Below are 24,442 nucleotides of genomic sequence, written 5' to 3'. Positions count from 1 at the left end.
TCCGCAAGTTGGAGGGAGGAAGAAGGGAAACGGGAACCCTGGCACATAAGTGGCTCGCAGTAGGCTGGATGAACGAGACCGCAGGCAAGTCCGCGAGGACCCGTCCCGAGGGACAGCGCGGGGAACGCCCGGCTCCGCAATGAACTCCCGGCTCCGCACGCCCCCTTCCCGGGCGCCGGGCTCCCGGGGCCGCCGCTGTCCGCCTCCCCCTGTCCTGCCGGCCGACGCTCCTCCCGCCGGTTCCTCCTCCGCGAGGCGCGCCGTCCGCCCCTCCTCCCGGTCCCTCCTCCTTCGGCTCGGCCTCCCAGCGCCCCCGCCCCCGCCCCAGAGAGCTAGACATCCTGGCGGCCGGCGCAGCGCGCAGCCTCCGCCCCGGCTCGGTGCGCACGCCCGCGGCCCCGCGCGAGCCCCGTCCGCCCCCCGCCGCCGAGTCCCGCGCCCCGTGCACGGCCGCCGCTGCGTCCCGACCGAGTGCGGAGCCCGGCGCGATGCGACGCTCCGAGGCGGGCCGCGCCGTGCTCCTGGCGCTGCTGGCCGCGCACTTCCAGGCGAGTCCGGCGCTGTTGGAGAAGAAAGGTAAGGCTGCCCGCGCCGCCGTCCTTCCCGTCCTGGGCGGCCGCGCTTCTGCCGGGCCGCCGAGGAACGCGCGCCTCGGTTCCGGGCGGCGGGGCACCTCGGGCGCGAGGCGCGGCGGGCCGAGGAGCCCGGAGCGCGGCTTTCCCGTCCGCTGTCCTGCCCTCCGCCGGGTGGACGCCCCGGCGAGCTCTTGGTGCGGGGCGGGTGCGTCCCGGCACGTGCGTCAGCAGTCAGCCCGGGCCCGGGGGCCGAGGAGAGGCGCGGGGTCCATCCCGCCCCCTCGGACCTCCGGAACGGGAGCGGCCCTCCGCACCCGCGCCCCGCCCCCGGGCCGGCTCTCCGACCCCGCGAGCCCTCCTCCCGGCGCACCCTTGACCCGGAGGCCCGGGAGCTCGTCCCGGACACCAGCCACCTGTGCTGCGCGGCTGGGAGGGCCGCCCCTCCCTTCGGCACGGCCCGTCCGCGGCCCCCCTGCCGCCGCGAGCTGCCGCCGGCCGTCCGCGCCTTCCCAGACGGTGGGCTCTCGTGAGTGGTGGCTTCCCGGGACTGCCGAGACTCGCCCCCACCTGCAGCCTTTGGGCCGCGTGTCCGGGCTGCGCGGTGGAGTGGACAGAGCGGTGGGACCGGCCCCGGCGCGACAGCCGGGTCCTGGTGCGAACGCCCCAGGGGCGGAACCCATCCTGGCCGGGGCCCCGCGGTTTCAAAACAGGACTCACAGCAAGCTTTCCTCCTTAAAATCCAGAGATTTTTCTCTTTGGGATGTGTCTTCTAGCTTTTTGAAGAATTTGACATTAGGCCAACCAAAATATTAAACTTAACTAAAAAAAAAAAAAAAAAAAAAAAAAAATGGATTGATGTCCATGGTTCACGTGTGCCCTGTCCAGACCTAACATGAGCGAGTCTGGCTTCGTGACTACCGACCATAAACCCACTTGACACGAGAAACATGCCTCAGAAGGTTTAATTGCACAATTTCAAGATCGAGCAGCCCGGGTTCCGAGAGTCAGGTCTGTACTTGCTGTTGATGTCATTGGCACAGGGAGTTGGGTTTGGGGCTGAGCAGCGCCTTTGCTGTGGGAGCGCTAAGGCATAAAGCAGTGGTTCCCAAACTTTGCTGCAAATTAGAATCACTTGGACTTTAAAACAAAACAAAACAAAACAAAAAAATGACGTCTGGCTCCCACCCGCAGACTTTCTCATTTCTCTGGTCTGGGGTGAGATCTGGCATCTGTATTTTAAAAAGCTCTTCCGGTACTTTTGTTGGGCAGCTGGGTTTGGGAATCACTGGCAATAGAGGTAAAATCTCTGGAGAGATTACCTGCCAATTTAAAAAGCTCTTTTGGAACATCTGGAGTTTTAACAATCTTGCAAAAGTACGGGAAAGAGGACGTGGGGGTGATTTCAGTAATAAGGGATTAGTCTTTTCACTGAAAGCTTCTCCTCCTCCTAGTCTGACGGGCTCCCCTACTCCATGCTGTGAACCCAGGAGGCTGTGGTCCTGCTCCTGAATCAGTTGACAGTAGGGTTCTTTTAGGCAGGTGGCAAGGGGACCCCATCCTTACTTTAAATTAAACTCTTGGAGTGTCTCCAAATCATCACTTTTCTCACTGCAGAAATGTTCCCAGCTCCTCGCTGTTAACCCCCTTTGAACACTACTGTTAGTGCTTGGAGATTTGTTTCTAAGAAATATATAACTACCACTGAATTTGCCTGTTAGTCCCGTGTTTGTTTAAAACAGAATCCTCCTGAATAGAATAGTGAGAGTAGGTGAGCAAACGTCATTGGGTTAAAGTAACATAAAAAGACCAAAGTGTAAGGGGCAGATTATTAACAAAAAGTGTGAAAGACCCATATCAATCAAATGTGGTCAGTTTTGTTCTAGAAAATTTACTCATTTTAGAGAGATTTGTTTGGTTCTAAGATACGGTGTCTTTTGTTCTTACTGCACTTGGTCCTGTCAGACACCGTTTTAAGTGTCCTCTTAATCCTTACATCAGCCATACGAGGTGGGTCCTCTCATTATATATGGGGAAACTGAGGTACAGAGAAGTGACTTTCCCACAGCTAGCAAGAGGCAGAACCTGGATTCAAAGTCAGGCCTTCTGGCCCCAGAGCTTCCCCTCGCCCCTGCCTGTGCTGTCTTGTGTGAGTTCTGGTTTTGGGGGAGCCCTGTGGGTGTGTGTGATGTAGGAAGCTGGCAAGGGAGGAGGAGGACCGGGGATGGGGAACCCGCCCGGCCCATGGTCTGGACTCCTGCTCCCGGTACTCAGGGGGCACCTTTTGTGGAGGAGCTCCATCACCAAGTGAGCCGTGACCATGGAGATTGCTGGAGGGATGTTGAGCAAGCCCCTTGCTCTTGCAAAACGGAAAGGTGAAGGAGCTACTCCGGAAATGATCCTGGGTGGTATTCCCAGCCAAGCCAGCCTGCCTGGCCCCTCCTCTGAGGACATCCTTGGTTCAGTAGGTCTGGGCTGTATTGAAGAGGACAAACTCGGGGATTCCAAATTGTATCCAGAGCGAACCCTCCTTCCTCTAAGGAGACCAGAGGACTCCCACTCAGTACTGGCCCGGAGTCCAGGAGCCTGTGTCCTTATTCCCGCTCTGTGTAAAGGTGGACATGTCCCTTGGCAGCTCCAGCTTCTTGAGTCCTCATTTCTCAATTCAACGAATATTTATGGAGTGCACAGAATGTGCCAGACATTATGAATTCAAAGGGGCAGGGGTAATCTTAATGGTTTCTGTTGTTGCTTCCAGAGTGGTTCTTTGGGCCACTAATTAAGTATTAGTAGATTGCTTTTCAGATCTGAAAAGGAAACCAGCGTCTGTGTGTCTGTCATCTGTCCACACCCGGGTAGCTCCGTCTAGCAGTAACAGGCTGATAGCTCCCATCGGCTTTGGACTGCCATTTCAGGCTTCATATGTTTAGTTTTATAGTCCATAGATTTTCAAAAACTTATTCTGAAGTTTGAAGAAGCCGATTGCCAGAATCCATTGTGTTATGTAATTAGACTCGGTCCATGTGATGGCACTAACATGTTTTTAAATGTTTTTAGAGGTAGTGTCAGTAAAGAGGAAGAATTCTGCCCTGTTTAAAAAGAAAAAACTCTTTGTTTTTCCTTTGATCAAAGCTCCAGGACCAGCAGCTAGTGTCTGAAACTTTCTTGACAGGAGTGGCAAGCCAGCTCTAACATTAAATTGATGATCATGGTGTCTAAGAGAAGATAGCCCCATGCTGGTGCCCCAAGCCCTGATACGGGGGCAGAATCAGAGAGTTGCGGACACACGGCTTGTTGAAGGACACCTAAGAAATCGGCTTGCACTCGCCCTGTGGCTTGCTGTGAAAGTTGTGCTTGTGTGTGTGTTTGTGTTTTCATTTGGACTTAGTATAGTAGAAACGGGCTTACGGTTTTACTGATAGAGGTATGTTTTGAGAAAAGGTCCAAGTTCTAGAACATGGCTCACCCATGTGTTGTTTCCTTGTAGACACAATTTAAAAATTATATTATGCCCCTCCGATTTCTACTGAACAAATCCCATTTTCGTTTTCTTCTGTCACTTGTGGACATTCGAAATTATGATAAGAAACATTTTTGGTCTCAGTTAATTATTACTGGTTTCTTTCTGAACCATCAACACCCATGGAACAGAACTTACATCTTAGCTTGTTCTCGTAGGTCATTCCCATTTGCATCGGAGCTTCTGCCCATACCTTCTTTTTCATCTCCCTTCTAAAAGCTTGTCTTTCTTGAGAAAATTCCTACAGTTGTCTCTTTGCACAGCATCTAAGGATAGTCTGCCATCCAGCCCATGGGCGTAAGCAGGTGAGCTTGAATTCGGGCAAGGATCCAGGCTTTGAGACTTAATGCCAAATAACCGGTTTGACTGAAATTTTCACATTTTCAGAGTCATCAGGTCCAGCTTCCTTACAACAGGCTTAGATAGAAACACTCGATTCAGTTGTCTAGAAAGTTCCCTGAGCCAGCTGGTGCAGGAGGGGTAGCTGGGGCCGCCGAGCAGTGGTGGCTTGTTTACTTAGCCTCATTAGGAGCTAAGAACTGGATTTGACGTTTTAATCTCTGAAGACGCTGAAGTATAAGATCAAATGTCTGACCCTGCTGACTGAGCATCTGTGAGTTGCATATGCTTAAAATAAACCTTACTCCTACCAAATTTCAGCAGCCTTGCTTAAGAAAGTCGTCTGTGAAAGCTTGAGTGTGGGGTAGAGTTTCCTTCTTTGCCCCACATTATATCCCATTTTGGTGGTTTCTCATGGAAAAACCCAGAGTCCAAGTATCTCTTCTGGCTATATCTGGAACTTGTCATTATCAAGAGTCTCAAATTGCAATTTAGTGGACTAATGGTTAGGTGAGAATGCCTTGTACATAGTTCTTGTTATAGCCACAATTGCACCTGTTACTAGGGGGCCAGCAAACATGGCCTTGATTTAGTTCATTTAATTTAGTTTATTTAATTATTATTACATAAGTTAACCACCATTGTTCTTCCTTCGAATAAAAGGATGAGTATTACTGTGTATTACAGCCTTGGCTTTTATTTGCATTTTTTTCTTTACGTTCAAGCCATGGTGACAGTGTGTGCTGTTCCATCCACATTTTGAACTCTAGGAATGAATCTGACTTGATACTTGCCCTTAAGTGTCTAGAAGTCCAGTATGGGAAGAGAGATCTATAGATAACAAGTGTGAAAATGTCACAGAAGCGATGATAGAATTCCATGCAGGATAAAGAAGTCTTCTGGTATTTAGTCCTTGCTTTGAATTCTACCTGGAGAGGGGGCCAGGTATAGCCCCAAATGGAAGGGATTACTCATTTGAGCCTGCAGAGAGCTATGGGTATTTCCCCAGAGACTATGACGTATGATGTGAAGGGCATTCCGAGAGAAGTGCCAAGAGTAGCAAAGTCCCGAAGAGCACTGGTTATTCAGTGTGATGGGAGGAGAAGGGAGAGTTGACGAGCCTGCAGTTCATGGGGAGCTGTGTGTGAAGGGAGGGGCACCGTGGAGTTCGAAGCTAGGAACTGGCGTGATGTGTTTGGTGTTTCGGAAAGATGACTCCAGCAGGATTGTGGGGGATGGATTATAGGGGCAACAGTAGCACTAGGGAGATGGGTGACTCCTGCGGGTGAAATGATGTCTCAGGACCAGTGAGGTTGCAGAACAAGAGACTCGGGCAGATCTGGAGGTAGAGCTGATTGATAATTGTGTGTAACGAGTAGAAGAAATGGAGAACCCCAGGATGCCACACAGGAAGCCTGGACAAATATAAATCCATTCACGGAGGCTGCAAACGCTCCAGGAGGGATGGAGTCGATTGGTGGGATTTGCAGCGCTCAGACGGAAAAGTCCAGGAGGCAGTAGAGTGTACAGGTCTGGAGCCCAAGAGAGCAGTGTGGCCTTGAATTGTTGTTCTATTAGACGTTTCAATGGCAGGCGTTGTCTGTGGCTGTAGGACAACTCGCCCCAGCCTGTTTTATGCTCACTACACTGCCGCCATCCATACCGAGCCTGGCCAGGTTGTAGATCACCAGCTGCTTTTCGGACTCGGCTGCTGTGGTAAGCAGCCTGATGAGGTGCAGTTATCGGCAACCGATGAATAATGTACCGTGCATCGAAGCACGCTGGGAACTGTATCGCTGTACTGCTGTGCACGTCCTCAGATGGGAATCCGCCGGGTCTTATTTAGGACAGCATCGGATTACTTGGTTTTGTACATTACTGACTGAACCGAAAAGACCAGGAGGTGACTCCTTTTTTTTTAAAAACAGCAGCCTTTCCACTTTGAACATTCCTTAGAATCACCAAGAAGCTTCTGAAAAACAGGATGCCTTGCTGCACCCTAGGCCAGTCCAGTCCAAATTTCTGGAGGATGGAACACCGGCACATACTTTTGAAAACTCCCTGGGGGGTTGTGATGAGTGGAGTAAGTGGTGTGTATAGCTTGTGGCAGAGAAGAAATGTTGTCTTTGTTCTCTGATTCCCGTGTTTTACTCATTACATGGGCTTCCTCAAGAGTGACGGGCTGGTTTATATTTCATTAATAAATGAGTCTCAGAGTTGCATGTTTTTCATGAACTGATACATGAGAAGTCTACTACAGTGGCTCTCAGAGTATGTCCCAAGACAGCAGTAGTAGCACCCTGAACTTAAGAGAAATGCACATTCCTGACTCCCCAGCCCGGACCTCTGAATAAGGCACTGGGGGTTGGGGCCAGGGTTCGAGAACTGCTAACATGCTGCCCGCAGGCCTCGAGCTGGGTTCTGGGTACACACTAGAGGAACGCGGGAATTGTGCTCGGCCTTACTGGATGCACAGTTTGCAGGGCTGAGCGGGGGGAGGGACACGTGTAGCACAACGTCTCGTGATAGATGTGATGGGGGTTTCAGTGGGAACCCAGAAAAGGGGCTGCGTCTATCTCTGGGACAGCGGCAGTGTCTCAGAAAGAGGACATTTAGCTGGACCTCAGAGAATGAGGTTTTGCCTGGTCTCCATGCGAAGGGAAAAGAGAGAGATGATACTGTGACTGGTAGTCCTGCAGCAGCCCCGCCATGGCTGGCCACTTCGTAAAGGCACAGGTGAAGGCTTTAGCATTTCCTGCTTCCTTTTCTAAGTGAGCATAAGGAAACTTACCATGTCAAAAGTAAAATGCCCGGGAGCTGACACATTTTATATTTAAAAAATAAAATGGTCATTTGGTCATCTTCTTAAAAATTAACCAGATACGAAGGATTGAACTAGCATCTGGATTATAGTTCATAGTTTTAACATTCTCCCCAGTAGCAAGATTTGTCCCTAAAACTTGTTGTGAATAAGAAAAATGACTTCGTCCGATCCTTTATTTAACTCCTACTACAGAAAGCAAGGAGAAAATGGCAACAAAAGTCTGCATGATTCTAGACACAATAAATACATGTTGAATCACATTGAACTCAGAAAATCTCTCAAGTTAATCGAGCCACTATCACTTATGAATTAGAAGACATCTATTTCCTGATTCACTGTTGAAAATTGCACAGGTTTACCTGTTTATTTGCAGAGGTCATTTGGAAACAACCAGGTGGATTTGTAACAGGGGATTAATGACTGCAGATGCTCCCTTGTGCACTCATTCCTGCCTTTAAGTGGAAGGAAATATGGAAGTGGTTCTAGACCACTGTTTACTTAGCAGTTGTTTTAAGAGCATTTATGAAGGATTTTATTTTAATCGCAGAAATGTGATACCTGAAGGTTTTACTACTGTAGACATGCAGGCCTGCACATGGTGTATGATGTCATGATGGCCTTAGCAGTTGTAGGCCTTTGCACATGCTATCATTATGACCACTTGCGGAAGTTCCTTTCTTTTACTCTAAGTTTTGGAGAAAACTGATGCATTGCATATAGTCTCTCCAGTTTGACAAACTGAATGTATGTGACAAACTGCATGTTGTAGTTTCTTTGCCCTCACTCATAAATTCATCTCTACTTTAGTGTCTGGAATAAAAACAAATCATTTATTGAATCTGTGCAAGTCCTTAAGGACAGGCAAGTGTTCCCAGAAATCTCTTAAAATTGTAAATGGGATTTCAGAAAGTTTTGCAAAAAAAATTTTTTATATCACAAACCTGGTTTTACTAATTTACCAGCAAATGTGGAATACCTGAAGTCTGTAGGGAGATTTTATTGCCATACCCTTTCTGCATTTACACAGTATCTCTTAGTTCATTTGTATGCATCATAAGCTAGAGTAGATGGCTAAAATTGTGCTGAACAAGATAAACTATTTTAAGTTTCTTCTAGTACTAACTTGTAAGATCCTTTCTTTTTTTCTTAACTAAAGTATACTTTAACATAATATTAGAAAGTTAAAAAATTATCACCTCTTTCAAAAGAAAAGAAAAAAACACCCCACTACTTTTGATTAAGTCCAGATGAATGACAGAAAAGCAAAAGGTGGTAGTCTAGTCGAAGCATTATTGTATCACCTGTTGGTATTTAAGGTATTGATTTTTAAATACAATGCATTTCAGAACTTTTTGTTGGCTTTGATTTGCTACAGAGTTAATAGAGAATCAGAAACCTTTCCTTATAGTTACTTCCTGATTTCTTTCTCTTGCCATTTCCTGATACTTTAATAGACTTCATGCATGGAACATATTTATGAGTGAGAATAATGTATTACCTTAATCTGTCCTCCCTCCCTTGCCTTCTTTGCGTCCTTCCTTTCCTCCTTCCTTTCTCTCTTTCTTTTTGGAAGCTGTTATGAGTAAGCGTTTGCAGAGAAAGAAAATTTCCACAAAAGATTGCAGTGAAAACCTTTGACGAGTGACTGCAATAATATACTATGTAATTTTTTTAAGTTAGAAAGTATCAAAGACATTCAGTATTTATGATTATTTTTTGTACAAATAAGCATATTCTTGTATCATTCCTTAAAAGTGGTGTTGCTAAAGTTTTCCTTAGTATGTAGCTTAATGTATTTTTCCCCCAGTAATCTGTTGTTAGTTACAATAGGAAGAGAAAACAGATTAGAATCTACCTTCCTAGTTTCAACTTCCGAAAAACAACTAAACCAGATGGTTCTGAGCCTCCTGCCAGCTGGAACTGTCTATGAAATTAAAAGCAAATCTAAATGCATGCAAGGTATATATTTAAACATGTCGATAATAAATGTATTGTCCCTATAATTTAGATGCTAAAACATTGATGTCATAATAATAATAACACCTTGCATTTATACAGCACTTCACAGTTTACAAAATGCCCTAATATCTATCTTTCCCAGGCTCCCAACAACCCAATGGGATGGAGATAATTATCCACATTCGAAGGTGCGGGACCCAGGCTCACAGGGGTTCTGCAGTTTGCCCATGGTTACTGGGCTAGTCAACACTTAGGTGCCGAGAGCTTTTCCTGCTTCACAACACGCGCTGTCTCCTGACACGTGTGACAAATCTGACACGGGTGATGCATCTAACACGGGTCACACATCTGACATGGGTGATGCATCTGACACGGGTGACACATCTGGCACGGGTGACACATGACACGGGTGACTCATCTGACATGGGTGACACATCTGACACGGGTGACACATCTGACACCTGTGACACATGTCACACGGGTGACGCATCTGACACCTGTGATGCATCTGACACTGGTGACACGCTGTCACCCATGTCAGCTGTCCCGCACACTCTCCTTACCCCTCCTCTGAGATGTCCCTGGTTCTTCGCTGTTGATGCTTCCTATCATTTTTAGTCCTGTTTGTGAATCAAAAGACTAACAGAATTCCTCAACATTTCTGTTATACATCTATTACTTGTTTTTAATGCCCCTCAGAATTCCTGCTCTGTATTGTTCCTTTCCCACTTTTCCTCTTGTTACGAAGTATTTTTTGAGAGTTGTGTCTTATATATGTGTTGTAATAGCCTGTTTCATAAGATACAGGCATTGAATTTATGAGCCTTGAAGACATTTACTTTAGAAATTAAAAGTATAACTTTATTTTAAAGAGTCATAAGCTTATGTAAATTTGCCAGACCTGTAAATACTTGAAGAAAAAATGAGGGGAGAAAGCACCTTGGTGTAGCAGTTGGGTCAGTTCACAATGCGTGTGGCAAAGTGTGCTAATTTACTTACACAGTTGTGCAAAGAATCATATTCGGTGATTTAAATGAAGCACATACTTCAGTTCATTAGGGTGTGTAAACAGCTATGATGAAAAGAGACACACTTAACAAACAGTGTGCTTTCCAGGGATGCTCACGTCTACGTCACACCCTTTAGACAAAGCCATTCTGGCAAGTATCATCCTTGGAAGTGTGGACTTTAAGGAGAATTTATTACAAAAGTGAAGCTGTCCCACTTTGAGGAACTTTGTCGGTTAAATGGATGGAACAAGGAACATGACAGTGGGTGGGCCCCTCATTGATGGAGAGACACCTTTCCTCAAAGAATCTCCAGATACACTGTTCATTCTCCTCCATTACAAAGGAAGGAGCTGTTTTCAGTTATTGTTTATTCCTAACATAGTGGAAACTTTTAGTACTCCAGCAGAAATTCCCCAAGAGCATGTTTATATTTCATAATTATCAAGTGAAATAGGGAAAAGTTCTGTATGTAAGCTGAACAATTTTTTTTTACTTTTTAATATTTATTTATTTAGGCTGTGCCGGGTCTTAGTTGCAGCACACGGGATCTTCGTTGCAGCGTGTTTAGTTGCGGCACGCATGCGGGATCTAGTTCCCCTACCAGGGATCGGACCCAGGCCCCCTGCATTGGGAGTGCGGATTCTTACTCACTGGACCACCAGGGAAGTCCCTGTAGGCTGACTAACTGATCTGCAGTTGCAGCCTGTGTACTCAGATGTAGGGGCTGTCACTGAGAATGTGATTTTTTGCAGACTGAGATGGCACAAACCCTTACAGTGAACAGGCAGCTAGTATATTGATCTCAGGGACACTTTAGTAACTGAGCCTCTAAGCCTTGCAGAAGTTACTTGGGCGAAAGCTATGCCATTTCACCTTCAATCAGCAAAGTCTGCCCAGCCAAGGCAGAACAGACAATTAAGCAATTTGGTGAAACGGGACGACGTAAAGAGTCAGTCAGATGAGTTGCTCAGATTTTCACTTCACTTTCGGCCTCCAGAGACTTTCTCTTGTTTAAATGCAAATTTAATGATGTCCCTGGCTGGGGGAGGGCATTAAGTGAGAAAGCCCCAGGTTGATGGAGGACTTGGGTGGGTATCCGAGTCCATGTTCCCTCGTGACATAGGGATTGTCCTTAAAGTCTTGGCTAGAAGAGCTAGGTTTTTAGGTTGTTGAGCAACAGCTACTAAATAGTCATAATGTTGCCCAGTTGCAAAAACAAAACATTCAAACTATAGCCAGGGAAATAAGTAGTCAAAAATTCAAGGTCTGAACCATCCTAGGAGCCAATGAGAATGGGGTGTTTGATGCCACGGTGGGGACAGTTCTCAGGAGTGCATTCTTCTGCTGCAGTTTTTCTTTCTTCCTTGGACTTCATTTTGGGGAGAGGTTGGACTTTATTCCCCGTCTAGGCTTGCATCCTCTCATCTAGGTGACAAGGGAGAGGTAGACCGAGGCGGCAACCGCAGTGCAATGCAACGGTGGTGAGCGCAGGGATGCAGAGTGCGTTTCTTGAAGTTTCACAGGCTGGGTGGCTTCTGGACACTATGTACAAGGTTGCTTTTTAATTAAGAGAGAACCACTGGGTACCACGTAATGTAGTAACAGTATGCAGTCCTGATCTCACGACCGTCACATGTCCTGTTCACGAGGTGTTCCGTCGAGCCAGAAAAGGCCCAGGCTGAGTTTAAAAGGAGCTTTAAAAGTAACAGATGATAATTAATTAACACTCAGTGGTTTTGAAATGAGCCATCAAAATGCCAACTCAGCAGCGTCTCTCAGAGATGGGGAGAGGGTGGGACGATGAAGTCCGTCTCTGTCTGAGGAAATGGCTTCGTGCGGTGAGCTGGAAGCTGAGTGTGGTCTCGGGGGAAGAGCGTGTCTACAGATGAGTTTCCCCAGCGTTTGATCGGTGAAGTTTCGTTCTGCGTAGAGCTCCGCGTGCACACACCTCTGCCTGCTGGTGTGGCTTGGCTGGCCCTGACAGGTGGGAATCGTGTGCATCCTGACACACGCGGCTGGGACGTTTGCAGGTCGGCACGTGTGTGCCACCTCCAGAGACGTGCGACCACTGCCCTCTGGCCGCCTGTGACTGTCCTCGCTCTGTTGTTGGTGTCATTTTGCCGCGGATGCTTCTGGTCACTTATCAGTTTGCTGTGCCCACTAGTTGGTATAGAACTGATTCTCCTGAAGAATCTGTATCCGTTTATATGTTGGGCGCTGTAAAGTGGAATGTGTATGTCATTTATTAAAACGTCATTATTAAATGGGGAAAATGTTCTGGGGTTTCTTGACTCAAACAGGGAAAGAGGACACTTCCTCAGCCAAGAATTGACTACATTTGTGGGGTGAAGAGGGCTCACCAAACCAGAGGTCGAAAAAGCCACACATGCCAATCGTTCAGGGCTCTTGGAGTAACTGCCCCCAAAACAAAGGCTTCCATTAGGTGGATGTTTGTGAATTTCAGTGGTTCTGTGTCCAAAATGATCATGTCTATGAGTAATTTTTCCAATCTAAACGTTACTATAATAAGCTAAAGAATGCATTCGACCAGCGATTCTAGGACTAATCATCACCAACATTTGACGGATGACTTTCATTCTAGAAAAGGCAATAATAATGTTCGTATCGCTATCATCTGATGTTAAATTTTTTGTAAACAGGAAAAATAAAATGTGTACATGGGACTAAAATATAAATATACAAAACAAGGAATATATCAGAAAACCTCTAGATCTGCTGTGTGGTTCTTTTCCTGGACAAAAGTTACTTACGGAGGCTCTACATCCTGCCTGCTCACAGGACGGTGTGGGGTCTGGATCAGTCTCCCCTTGGTTGCTGGGCACGTTGGCCAAGTTGAGTAACCCCGTGAGTCCTGTTTTCCTCATCTGTAGAATGGAGACAGTAATGGTGCTTATCTCCTGGGGCTGCCCAGAGGATGAAAGGAGATGGTTTGTTTAGAGGATGGAGTCCGTTCCGGAAGAGCCCACTGTTATCACTGTGTGAAGTGCTGCTGACTTGCACTCTGACCTCTGACCCTCACCACGACCTTTATGATCCCTGTTGTAGATGGGCAACCTGGGGTGGGGCAATGTCACACCACTCACGGAGCTCATCCGCCCAGGCAGCGTGGCCCTGGCCCCTGCCCGGGAGCTGGTGTCCTCAGCAGTTGCAGGTCTCTGCCCCAGATGCCCACCATGGCTCGGGGTCCTCAGGAGGCCATGGGGTCCAGGCAGGGAAGGCTCATTGCACCCACTCAGGGCCTCAGTTTCCCTCGGAAGAGCATTGTTGCTGTTTTGTTCCTGTACAGCCCTGGGCCGGTTTTCAGAATGCTCCTGATTTCATTGTACAACCTGATGATTTATTCCTGTGCTGTTTCCGCGTTAGCACGTTTATCACCGCCACTGTGAAGGCCCATTTCTCGTCCGTTTTGCCTGCTGACCCTCCTTTCATTACTGCAGCGCCCATGGCACTGATGGCCACACACGTTTCCCCAGCCTTTATGTCTTCATGGTCCCCTGGACAGATGCCCTGCCGGGAGCCCTTGGCCCTTTCAGCCACAGTTCAGTTTCTAAAGAAAGACAAAAATGGGTCTGTGTTCCCCCTTTCAATTATCATTTGCTCTGAAATTAAGCTGTTTCAGGTAGTGCTTAGTGCACGTGTGGTGGGTCCCGAGCTTCTGCAAATGTCCTGCCCAGGGGCCGCTGCCTTCATCTGGGGCACCAGCCTCAGAGCTTCCTTCGCTTTCCGGTTCTTCACCAGGTTTGTACTAAGGCCTGCAGGTGCTCTTGTGGAACCAGGAAAATGTACCAGTTCTCTATCTGTCTATCATTTGATTTATCATTGTTTTTGAATTTGCAAGATAACAGATTGGTCATGAATGAACATGCTAGAGACTTGCTATTTCCTAGCAGCAGCATATAAAAGTTATTTTTAAAGTTGTTTTAAATCTGTGAGTAAAAATAAATTGCTTTTGCTGCAAGAAACACCAAAAATGGAAAAGCTTAACAGTCCAAAGACGATAATTTATCTCATAGGCATTGTTAACAGCGTAGCTGCTTTAAACAGTGAGAAGATTTATGAGACGCTTGATTTACAACTGGGTTGAAGGGCATTCTAACCTTCGTGCCAGGTCTCGCCATCCTTGAGCTTTTTGGAGGCACACGGCACAGTCGTGGAGATGTGGCTTGCCTGTGAGCGGGCCATTTGAAAACAGGCAGGACACACAGGGAAGCAGTGAGCGCTCCTGACACGTAAGCCTTTGGGAAACAAACATTTATTTTCTTAGAAAATTAACTTTATGGTTAGCTCTTTTTTTTTTTTTTTTTAAAGCATGGGAGAAAAGAAAATGTGCAGTTAGGAAGGTTAGGATTAAGGAAGTAAACTGCTGTACCTTCCCTAGATAACGTTTGAGAGAATAAGTTCTTCACTTTCAAAACACACTTTAGGGCTTCCCTGGTGGCGCAGTGGTTAGGAATCCGCCTGCCAATGCAGGGGACACGGGTTCGAGCCCTGGTCCGGGAAGATCCCACATGCCGTGGAGTAACTAAGCCCGTGCGCCACAACTACTGAGCCTGCACTCTAGAGCCGCGAGCCACAACTACTGAGCCCGTGAGCCACAACTACTGAAGCCCATGTGCCACAACTGCTGAAGCCCACGCACCTAGAGCCCAAGCTCTGCAACACGAGAAGCCACCACAATGAGAAGCCTGCACACCACAACAAAGAGTAGCCCCCGCTCTCCGCAGCTAGGGAAAACCCACACACAGCAATGAAGACCCAATGCAGCCAAAAAATAAATAAATTAAATAAAGTTTTTTAAAAAACACACTTTAGAGTAGGTATTTGTCTGAACTTAGTATTTGGATCTTATTTTTTTCTCAATAATTTTTTTTTTTTTTTTTTTTTTTTACTTAATAGAGATGTTCAGAAGACTTTTGAAATTGTTGTAGTCCTTAGGCTAAAAATAAAACACTGACCACCTTATGTAAATATGAATGGTGGTTTGCTGCAACAGCAAAGCTTTTTGTTGTTAACTTTTTATTTTTCAAGAATTACAGATTCACGGGAAGTTGCAAAATAGGCACAGGGAAGTCCTCTGCACCCACCCACCCCCAACTGCCCCCAGTGGAACATCTTAGCAAAGTTTTAAATATTTAGTTTGATGTCTTTATTTAATATAAGCTAGGCTAAAGGCTCACTATTTTAATTAGCTAGTAAGGTGATAATATAGAAATCATAGCCTTCACAGTACTATTTAGAAGTTAATTTATTTATTTATTTATTTATTTATTTATTTTTGGCTGTGTTGGGTCTTTGTTTGTGTGCGAGGGCTTTCTCTAGTTGCGGCAAGTGGGGGCCACTCTTCATCGCGGTGCGCGGGCCTCTTACTATCACGGCCTCTCTTGTTGCGGAGCACAGGCTCCAGACGCACAGGCTCAGCAGTTGTGGTTCACGGGCCCAGTTGCTCCGCGGCATGTGGGATCCTCCCAGACCAGGGCTCGAACCCATGTCCCCTGCATTGGCAGGCAGATTCACAACCACTGCACCACCAGGGAAGCCCGAATTTTTTTTTTTTAAGAAAATTTTTGGTCTTTAAATTTGGAAGCCATGGAGGCATGAGGAAGGAAATGGAATGAGGGATGGAGGGAGAACATAGACAGACAGACAGACAGAGAAACAGAGAGAGAGATAGAGAGATAGATTGCTTTCTTGCTTGATTGATTGGACAAGCCAAACATTCTCTTCTAGCTTTTGGGTTAATTTGCCAAGTTTATATTGTGTTCAGATCATAAGTGGTTGGGTTTTTGTGTGTGTACCGTTAGGTCCATCCCATGTTTATTTTCCTCTGTTTGGTCTATTTTGCCTTCTTTAATTATCGGTGCCCTAGATGAGGGTCTTCTGGATCGCTGGTGATGTCATGTTTCTTGATTCAGATGCTGATTCCACAGATGGAATCACTCAGTGAGGGATTCATGGATCTGCATATTTTTGATTTGTACGCTTTCCTACATGTACGTTATACTGTACTAAGTTTAAAATACTGGCCTCACAGTCACTAGGTAGAGAAGATAAAAAACCTATAGGGAAAGCCAAGATTTTATTAGAAAATTCAGGATCTCAAAGACAGTATTGGACTTCCAAGTCAAGGCATTGCATCTGTTCTTTCTTTTGGTATAAATAGCAAAAAGATCTCTTCAGCTCAAAGTGAGACTGCTCTTCCTGTTACTTCACTTCAAGTTAATTACAAATCATTTTAAATGTAGGGTTGGAAAAGGATAGCATCAGAGTGGCATACTCCTTCTTCTTACATATATATAAAATCCACCCCCAGGAGAAACCCTCTTTTAACAGGTACTCACCAACTGCAGAATCCTCACAGAAAGACAGTGTCATTGGAGGGTAACCACGTCTTCCTTCCTTGTCTGTTACCTCCCAGTGTCAGGGTCTCATGGAGCTATATTTAGACCCGCACAGGGAAAGAGGAGAGAAAACCAATCCCATGGTAAAGACAGCTCCCAGTGTACATAACAAACGCATTCCCATACCGCAGATCCTCTTGTGGGAGTCTCTAGAGATTCCAAGATCTCCAAGCATGCCGAGCCCTGGTTCTTACACCTATTCCATTGCACAGCCGTAAACTGTGCTCGCAGTACAGCAGGGGCGCTTTATCTTAATAGATCGGTATAATTTAGCAGAATCATATTCATGTTTCATTTCCAACTTTTCAGTTCAGTTCAACTCAATAGGCATGCATTAAATGTTTACTGCGTATATTGTATACCAAAAAGCTGCTGGGGCCGGGTTCCATAGTCAGAAAATGTAGTCTCTGCCCAAACGAGCCTGCAGTCCAGAAGCCCATTCCTTCCATCAAGTTTCCGAAAGTGAGAATTTGGTCTCATGTCGTTTGTGAGTTCTTCAAAACTGGAGTGGCAGTCGCAGGAAACCTGAATGGGTTCGCTGGGCTGCTGGTGTGTGGCTGTGAATCAGGACGTAGCTTTCAGAGCCCCTCACAGCTTTCTCAGAGCCTTTGACACACTTTTATCTTGTTTGAATAATCATGCAAGAATAGCCTCATTTCGGGGACTTCCTTGGTGGCGCAGTGGTTAAGAATCCGCCTGCCAATGCAGGAGACACGGGTTCGATCCCTAGTCCGGGAAGATCCCACATGCCGCGGAGCAGCTAAGCCCGTGCACCACAATTACTGAGCCTGCACTCTAGAGCCCGCGAGCCACAACTACTGAGCCCACGTGCCACAACTACTGAAGCCCGAGCACCTAGAGCCCGTGCTCCACAACAAGAGAAGCCACTGCAATGGGAAGCACATGCACCGCAACAAAGAGTAGCCCCTGCTCGCCACAACTAGAGAAAGCCCACGCGCAGCAACAAAGACCCAACACAGCCAAGAATTAATTAATTTAAAAAAAAGTAGCCTCATTTCCCTTTTTGATCTCTTTGTGAGGGTGATCCAGTAGATTACAAGCCCCAGCTTCTGTGTTCACAGAACCGAATTGGTTCAGAAAATCTCTGAGCTCTTTTCACGTTTCTAAGTTGACATCTAAAATTGTTTCCCATAAGCTTAGTAGTTGTAAGAGGTAAAATTTCAATCCTTTGGTGAAGCTGCCAGAAAGATGCTGACTTCTGTTTCCTGGTCAAAACACTTGTTAATACTTTCCTTAAAAGACCTATCTCAGTTCTGAATGCCGATTCTAAGATGGATATTTTGACACTTGATGGGAAGTTGGGGCAAGGAGCCGTCAGGGACCGGCTGCCGCCGGGAGGGAGTCGGCCAGGCTGTCTGCAGCATTTCAGTGCTGGGTCCAGCACCGTGCACGCGGCCGTCCTTTCATGTGGCACCTGTAAGGGATTTTACAAACGGGGCCTGAGATGGTCCAGGAGGGTGGTTGTGAACGGAGAACCTGGGTTCAGGTGGGTTGGCTTTAGGAAAGAGCACGCACAGGCGGGGAGACCCTGGGAAGTCCGGGTACCATGGGGGCCACCGCCCCGGTGTCAGACTAAGGACAGAGCAGGCAGCAGTGTGAAAGGGACAGTCAGGAAACTGGAGGAGACACACGTGCCTGCAGCCTTTTCCTAAACTGTGAACCTTCCTCCAGAAGGAGGGAGGGGGCTGTGAACAGCATGACCGTTCTCAGGAAGACGGCTGAGCAAACCCACCACAGCGCAGGTGCGCTGGTCCCTATGACAACGTTGAGGCCACTGTGCGTCCCCGCCTGGGGCTCCTGGGGAGCAAACCTGCCCTCTGTCTTGAGCTCAGTAAGTAGTGGCGGCAATTATGAAGCTGCTCTAAAGTTGCTTTCTCAAACTTGGGGGCCACAGATGTACCCTTTGGGGGAAGTGCCTGTGGACTTTATGAGATTTTTAAATCTCGTTTATTCATTTTGAGGATAATCTACATTCCTTTGAACTTATGTGCAGACTGAACCATTTTGTAGCAATAAATCACAACCCGATGGTGCGCATGTGTGTAGGTAAACCTCACCCTCCAGTGATATCTTAACGGTCACTTGTATATTAAGGAAATTAAGAGGAGAAAACGAAAGCCATTATTTTATACTGACCCACCCATTTACCATGCGTTTCCCTTCTCTTCTGTCGTTCAGGCTTGCACTGACCAGTGGCTATTGCCTGACAACAGTTGCCTCAACTATTTCACTCAGTTTTCTGGTTGTTTATAGCAGGAGGACAGTCTAGTACCAGTTACCCAGAAGTGGCCAGAAGCAGAGGTGTGTGAATGGAATTTTTATAATTTCAGTGTTTCTCCAATTGGGGTCCAGTGGAAATTGTTTTTCTGTAAAAAAAGGACCATACAGTATTAAATGTGAGAAACCTCACTATAAATGAATGAAGCTCAGAGGAACAAACAAGTAGGTGTCTTGTTCAACGTCCTGTACTAGGGACCTGATCGCCAAACACTCGGCTGATGCTGGGTAGCAGATGTAAACCAAGTATCAGAAGTTCTGTTTGTACACACCACGCTTTAAGGGGAACCTAGAAAACAGGTGTGAGGGGCAGTAGAGACGGCAGAAGAGTGTGGAAGCCTGAAGGACAGTTATAACAACCGAGGATATGTAATGGGAAGGAGAAGAACTTGTAGGGGCCACACCTGCCTCCTCAGGTTGACAGGGAGAAGAGAGAGCACGGATGAGAAGGGACAGCAGAGGCCCACGGAGGCACAAGTCATTTCAGCTCTGTCCAGAGAGGAATGTGCTTGGTTGAGGCAGAGCCCCTCTGTCCCGGGGGTGGTCGGAGACCGAGCAGTCATTTGTGGGGTTAGTACTGAGGTGTTCGTTTATAGAGAGAGTCTAGGAATGCTTGAGTGTGTAGATATTTAAGAAATAAATTCTGCGCATCCCATGTCTTTTCCATACTCTGTCGTGCTGTCACAGTGGTTGCAAAGGAAGCACTGCCTGACATGAGCCCCCCAAGGCCTGGGAGCAAGGAACTGTCCCTAAACTACTGAGAATGAAGGAAAGAGATGGGTCCTCTGTGGGTTTGCTCCCAGCTGATACCTTTCTCTTTCTTAGACCAACTGATTAAGCTCTGACACGTGACTGTCCTCTTAACTAATACACTGAGAGTGAAGCAGAAATTCAGGGCTCCCTGAGGGTCACAGGGAGTTTTTAAACAAGTTTTGTATGGGGTAGGTCCAGCCTTGTGTCCACTGGCTCTTGTTACAACAAAGAAAGCTGCTTATCAAAAAGTTGTGTTGTAAGGATGCCTTTCTGCATCAAGCTTGGAATCTGGCCACGTGGAGGTGGGAGGAATGAGTCCCCTAGGGAAGTATAAAAGACGGATTATGCCTCTGTATCTATATAGCCTGTAAGATTTCTTCTGCACAGAACTACTGTATATGTATATACTGCATTTCTTCAGAGAAATATTAATCCTGAGACCCGCAGTCAAGTAGGATCCAGAGATGCTTAAGAAGACGGTGAGCTCGGAAGATCTGCGTGGTTACATCCTCTGTGTGCTGTGACAATGTGCTCCATCAGGGAAAAGCTTTGGTAAATACAAAATGGGTGAATCAGACCTTTGCGATGCCTTTTACTTACGCATTGCTATTTTTATTTCAAGGCTGGTTTGAACTATTACAAAGTAATGTTTAAAAGTGCTTTCCTCACTCTTCTTTGCTCTGCGTTTCCCCATCAGATCACTACATAACTGGAGAGAGATGTTTCTTTGTTTTTGTTTTTCAGTGTCTACTTATAAAACATGTTTTTTTGAACAACTGTGTTTTAGGGACAGCATGCCTTTTCCCAGAAAATACCACGTTAACATTAAATAGGCACTGGATGTTTATCTGATCTTGTTTATGGGAGCATGAGAAATTCGGTAACCTTTGTATATACTTTACGCTATTAACTAGGTAGGAGGTCATTGGAACGTTTAGAATTCCACGGTAAACTTCTAAAATTATCAGGTGATAATTTTATTTGCATTGCATCTATATCAGAAGATGTTTGTTATTCATCCAGGAATGAAATTAGCTATGTGAGAAAGAATATTTGTGGTTCTGTTTGGAAATCTACATTCAGTGACCAGCAACTGCATGTCCTTCAGGAGTTCACAAGGCCATTCTGCACCGTCCACCATGGTGGACGCCTTAGTAAATTAGCCTGGGCCTCTGTGGTGGGAAGTGTCATAACTACACCCATGGTGTCAGACACTGATGATGGAAGAAGTTACATATAAAACCATAGAGTGAGCCTGAGGTACTCTGCACTTCTTTTATGACATTCTAGATTATTTATGTTCTGGTACAAATTTCTCACTAGATTGTCAGCTCCGTGTAACAAGCGGCTTCTGGTTCATTCAGCCCATAACTCCCAGCACCATGCCAGGTACATAGTGAGCAGTAAATAAATACTGGCTGCAACGCATTGAACATATCTAGGGTACGATTGCATTTCAAGTAAACTTCTGAAATCTGAACACATCTTTTTTCACTAAGAAGCACGAATGTATTTTTTAAAAACGGGGGAGGACTTTTTAAACCAGCAAATGATTAGATTATAGTGATCTCAATTCGTAAAATTTCTCACTGGCCTCCTTTATACTTAATTTGGAGTACATAGAAAAACAAGCATGTCTGAAGGAGAGTGCCAAGTGTTTTCTTATTTTACTTTTCAGAGCATTCATCTCTAAAGTAAAGAACATACATTGGTTTAAAAGTATTTTTAAGGAATTAGTAGTTGGACTAAAATTGAGTTATCAAGGAAAAACATATCTTAACTTCATGCATTCATGATTAGACCTCTTCATATAGAAGGGTCTGAGATTTATCTGCCGTATTCACCATCATCCAAAGAACTCAGGGGCATAGATTTTTTTTTAAATTAAAATTAGTAGAAATTGGCAGGCAGTTTAGAGTAATAGCTGATCTTCAAAGCTCCCTTAGCAATTAAAAGAAAACTAATTATTTTTGCATGGAATACGATAAGGTGACTTTAAGTGCATATTAAAAGGTCATAACCATGACAACTCTTAAATATTACATCCAAGAAAAATAAGTTTGACTTTCATTTATTTTGGAAATAGCTATTAACTGTAACCCAAGAAACATTATGAACAGTGAGTTTGCTTCACGCCAGAGTGTTGTGAAAGTCAAGTGGCTAGTGGTTATTTATTACTGACAAGAAGCAGAAGTCATGTCCTGTCTGTCTGTGTGTCTGGATCTGCCCAGAGTTGGTACACCGATGAGAAGACCACAGGTACTAAATGAGGGGCTTCAATGAAATAAAATTGAATTTCAAGGACAGGGAAAGCAAAGTTCATTGAATTCTGTGACTCATATCCCACGTGTCATATGCTTTCTTACACTCAGTGCAGGATTCCTCTCTTTCATTTTATATTTCCATGTAGCGTGGATGTGGGTGAGAGTCTCCTTTACAAAGGCGGTTCATGTAATTTACTCTATGTAAGTGTATGAGGAGATTATAAAATTTTGAACCATCAACCAGATAAATTTTTGAATCTTCAAACCGGAAGACATAAAATAGAGGGAATCAGAAGAACTATGTAAACAAAATAATGATAGCAGGTCAAACTTTGCTGCCACACATGAGTCTGGGGAGGCGCATTGGTCTTGACTTTGCATGTACACGTTTCACAAATAGTTCTTTCTTCCTTCCCATTTACCTCTGGAAATGGAAATTAGCGTCGTCAGTGACTTTACTGGGAAGTAGAAGCTGTCTGTGAACTTCCTTTTGTTGTTTTTAAAACAGACTATCACATTTAAATGTCAAATATGATAAGCTGGCATCCTTTAGGAGTACCTGTTTCAAATCAAATGGTGTCTATCCTTCAAACTGCCATTTAATGACTGACTGCTATACACAAGGTGTTACCTTCAAACTTGGGACTTAAGCTGCAAATCAAGTTAACAGATTTCAGCAATATGCAGATCCAGACCAGTGGTTCTCTACCGGGAACGGTTTTGCTCCCTGCAACCCTCAGTCCCCTTCAGGGAACATTTGGCAATGTCTGAAGCAGTTGTTGGTTGTCACACTGGGGTGTGTTATAGGCATCTAGTGGGCAGAGGCCAGGGCCAGACCCCACCATAAAGAACAGTCCCCAGCCCAAAACGTTAGTGGTGCCGAGGTGAGGAAACCCTGGGCTAGGCCAAGCCAACCGTATTCAGCTCTTACTCATCCCTCTTTTTCATATCACACCAGCATACACTCACGGGCTTTATTCCTCCTGGCTTTGGAGCTGATTCTGCCTTCGCCTGGGTTTTCTGTGCGCCCGCGGTGCAGCAGCCGGCTTGGAGTCTGGCGTTCCTGACGGTTGCACTTGAGCCAGCATCCCACCTCCACCTGCAAAAGCCTGTCCAACCTGAAAGCCTAGCGAGTGAAAGCAGGAGTCATGTGAAGACGCCTTCATTATACCCACCCATAAACTTGCTTAGAAAGGAATCCGTGAGGTCCTGGAGTCAGAAATTGGCTCTATCCCTGTTGTCGAAACAACAGAAATCGAACAGAAAACACGTGCTTTTTCTTTTCCCTTCTTTTGTCCCCCTCCTGGCAGTGCAAGAGCACCATTAGGTGAAGAAATCTCTCCCCACGCCACTCCCCAGAACCAGAAGAAAACCCAGCTTGTTCTAGCCCAGCTTTGTCATGGAGAGGAGGCAGCTGCTCCATTCTGAAATTGCCTTTCTCTGATAGCAGCCTGCCCGAGGATGAAATGCGTTTAAGAGTTTGAATTACACAACGCGCAGTGAATGCGTGCCTCTTTCTGCTTTATGGTACTTGCAAGTGAGGCTGTGTGCGCTGAGGTTTTAGATCACGACACCTAATGGCCTAGCAGAGGGGGAGGAAACCTTCTGCCAGGCAGGGGTCACTGCGTCAGTATTGGGGTGCTGGCCCACCAGCTGCCTGAGACTCCCGAAAGGGCTAAGTCACCGTGCTCTTGGCCGTGCCTAAAGGGAGTTACTAGAGTCTTGGAACAGGGCCACACGCCTGTGGGCTGTTCCCTGGGCATTTGGGCAGGGCAGGTGACCAAGGGTCCTGTTGGAGTTGGAAGCCAACTTGAAAGCACATCTGGCTGTGAGCTCAAGTTCAGTAACACTCCCCCTCCCCACCCCATAATTCATGTGTGTCGTAAAACACAATAATTTCTTGAACTTTAAAGTCATGCCTGTAATAGTGCCTGTCATACAACAGGGGCTCCATAAGTATCTGTTGAGTGAACGAATGAGTTCAGAACTGACGGGCTCTTGGTCCAGCTCTCACTTCACAGAGAAAGGAACTTGAGGTCCACAGAGATTCTACGATTGCCAAGTGAAAAGGTTGCTTTCACGGGCATGGTTTGCAGGGCCCTGTGGGTTACGTGCTAATACAGACCCCCAGGAAAACACCCACTCAGCAGACAGTGCTGCCTTGGGCACCCTCCCACTCCTGCTCCCAGCTTTCTTAAAAAGAGCCTCCAGGATTGCTTAGGCTTCGAGCTCCCCCAAATCTGCATCACCCTAGTTGAGAAAAATCAAAGAAAAAATAGAATGGGGCTGAAGGCCTCGACATAACTATTCGTTCTAAAACAATGAAATAGATATTTTCAAATGTAAGACTTTTTAAAAATGTTTATTATATATGTTAGTTCTTGCTTTCTCTATATGAATGTAATACAGGTGTCGCTCTCTGAATAAATCAATAAGTTTTAGAGAACCAAACTGATAGTTTTGTATAAATTAGACACATTTAAT

At 46.0% G+C, this 24,442-nt stretch overlaps 1 protein-coding gene across 3 annotated transcripts in view; it reads left to right on the top strand.

Annotated features, from left to right (window-relative positions):
* Positions 1 to 414: 414 nt before the first annotated feature.
* The window catches only part of EGFR (epidermal growth factor receptor), a 190,199-nt gene continuing 166,171 nt past the window's right edge, over positions 415 to 24,442 (top strand). For 2 of the 3 annotated variants that reach the window (XM_059934325.1, XM_059934324.1), the window contains exon 1: positions 415 to 576. In XM_059934325.1, coding sequence (XP_059790308.1) covers positions 489 to 576 — 88 coding nt within the window. In that variant the 5' untranslated portion in view covers positions 415 to 488. Of the gene's footprint in view, positions 577 to 1,417; positions 1,584 to 24,442 lie in introns of those variants that run through there. The other variant, XM_059934327.1, reaches the window with a different exon arrangement.

This window comes from Balaenoptera ricei, chromosome 9, assembly GCF_028023285.1.
Source record: "Balaenoptera ricei isolate mBalRic1 chromosome 9, mBalRic1.hap2, whole genome shotgun sequence".
In the NCBI taxonomy this organism is placed as follows: Eukaryota; Metazoa; Chordata; class Mammalia; order Artiodactyla; family Balaenopteridae; genus Balaenoptera; species Balaenoptera ricei.
Note: the sequence above shows the minus strand (reverse complement) of the source record. Positions and strands in the feature narration are given on the sequence as shown.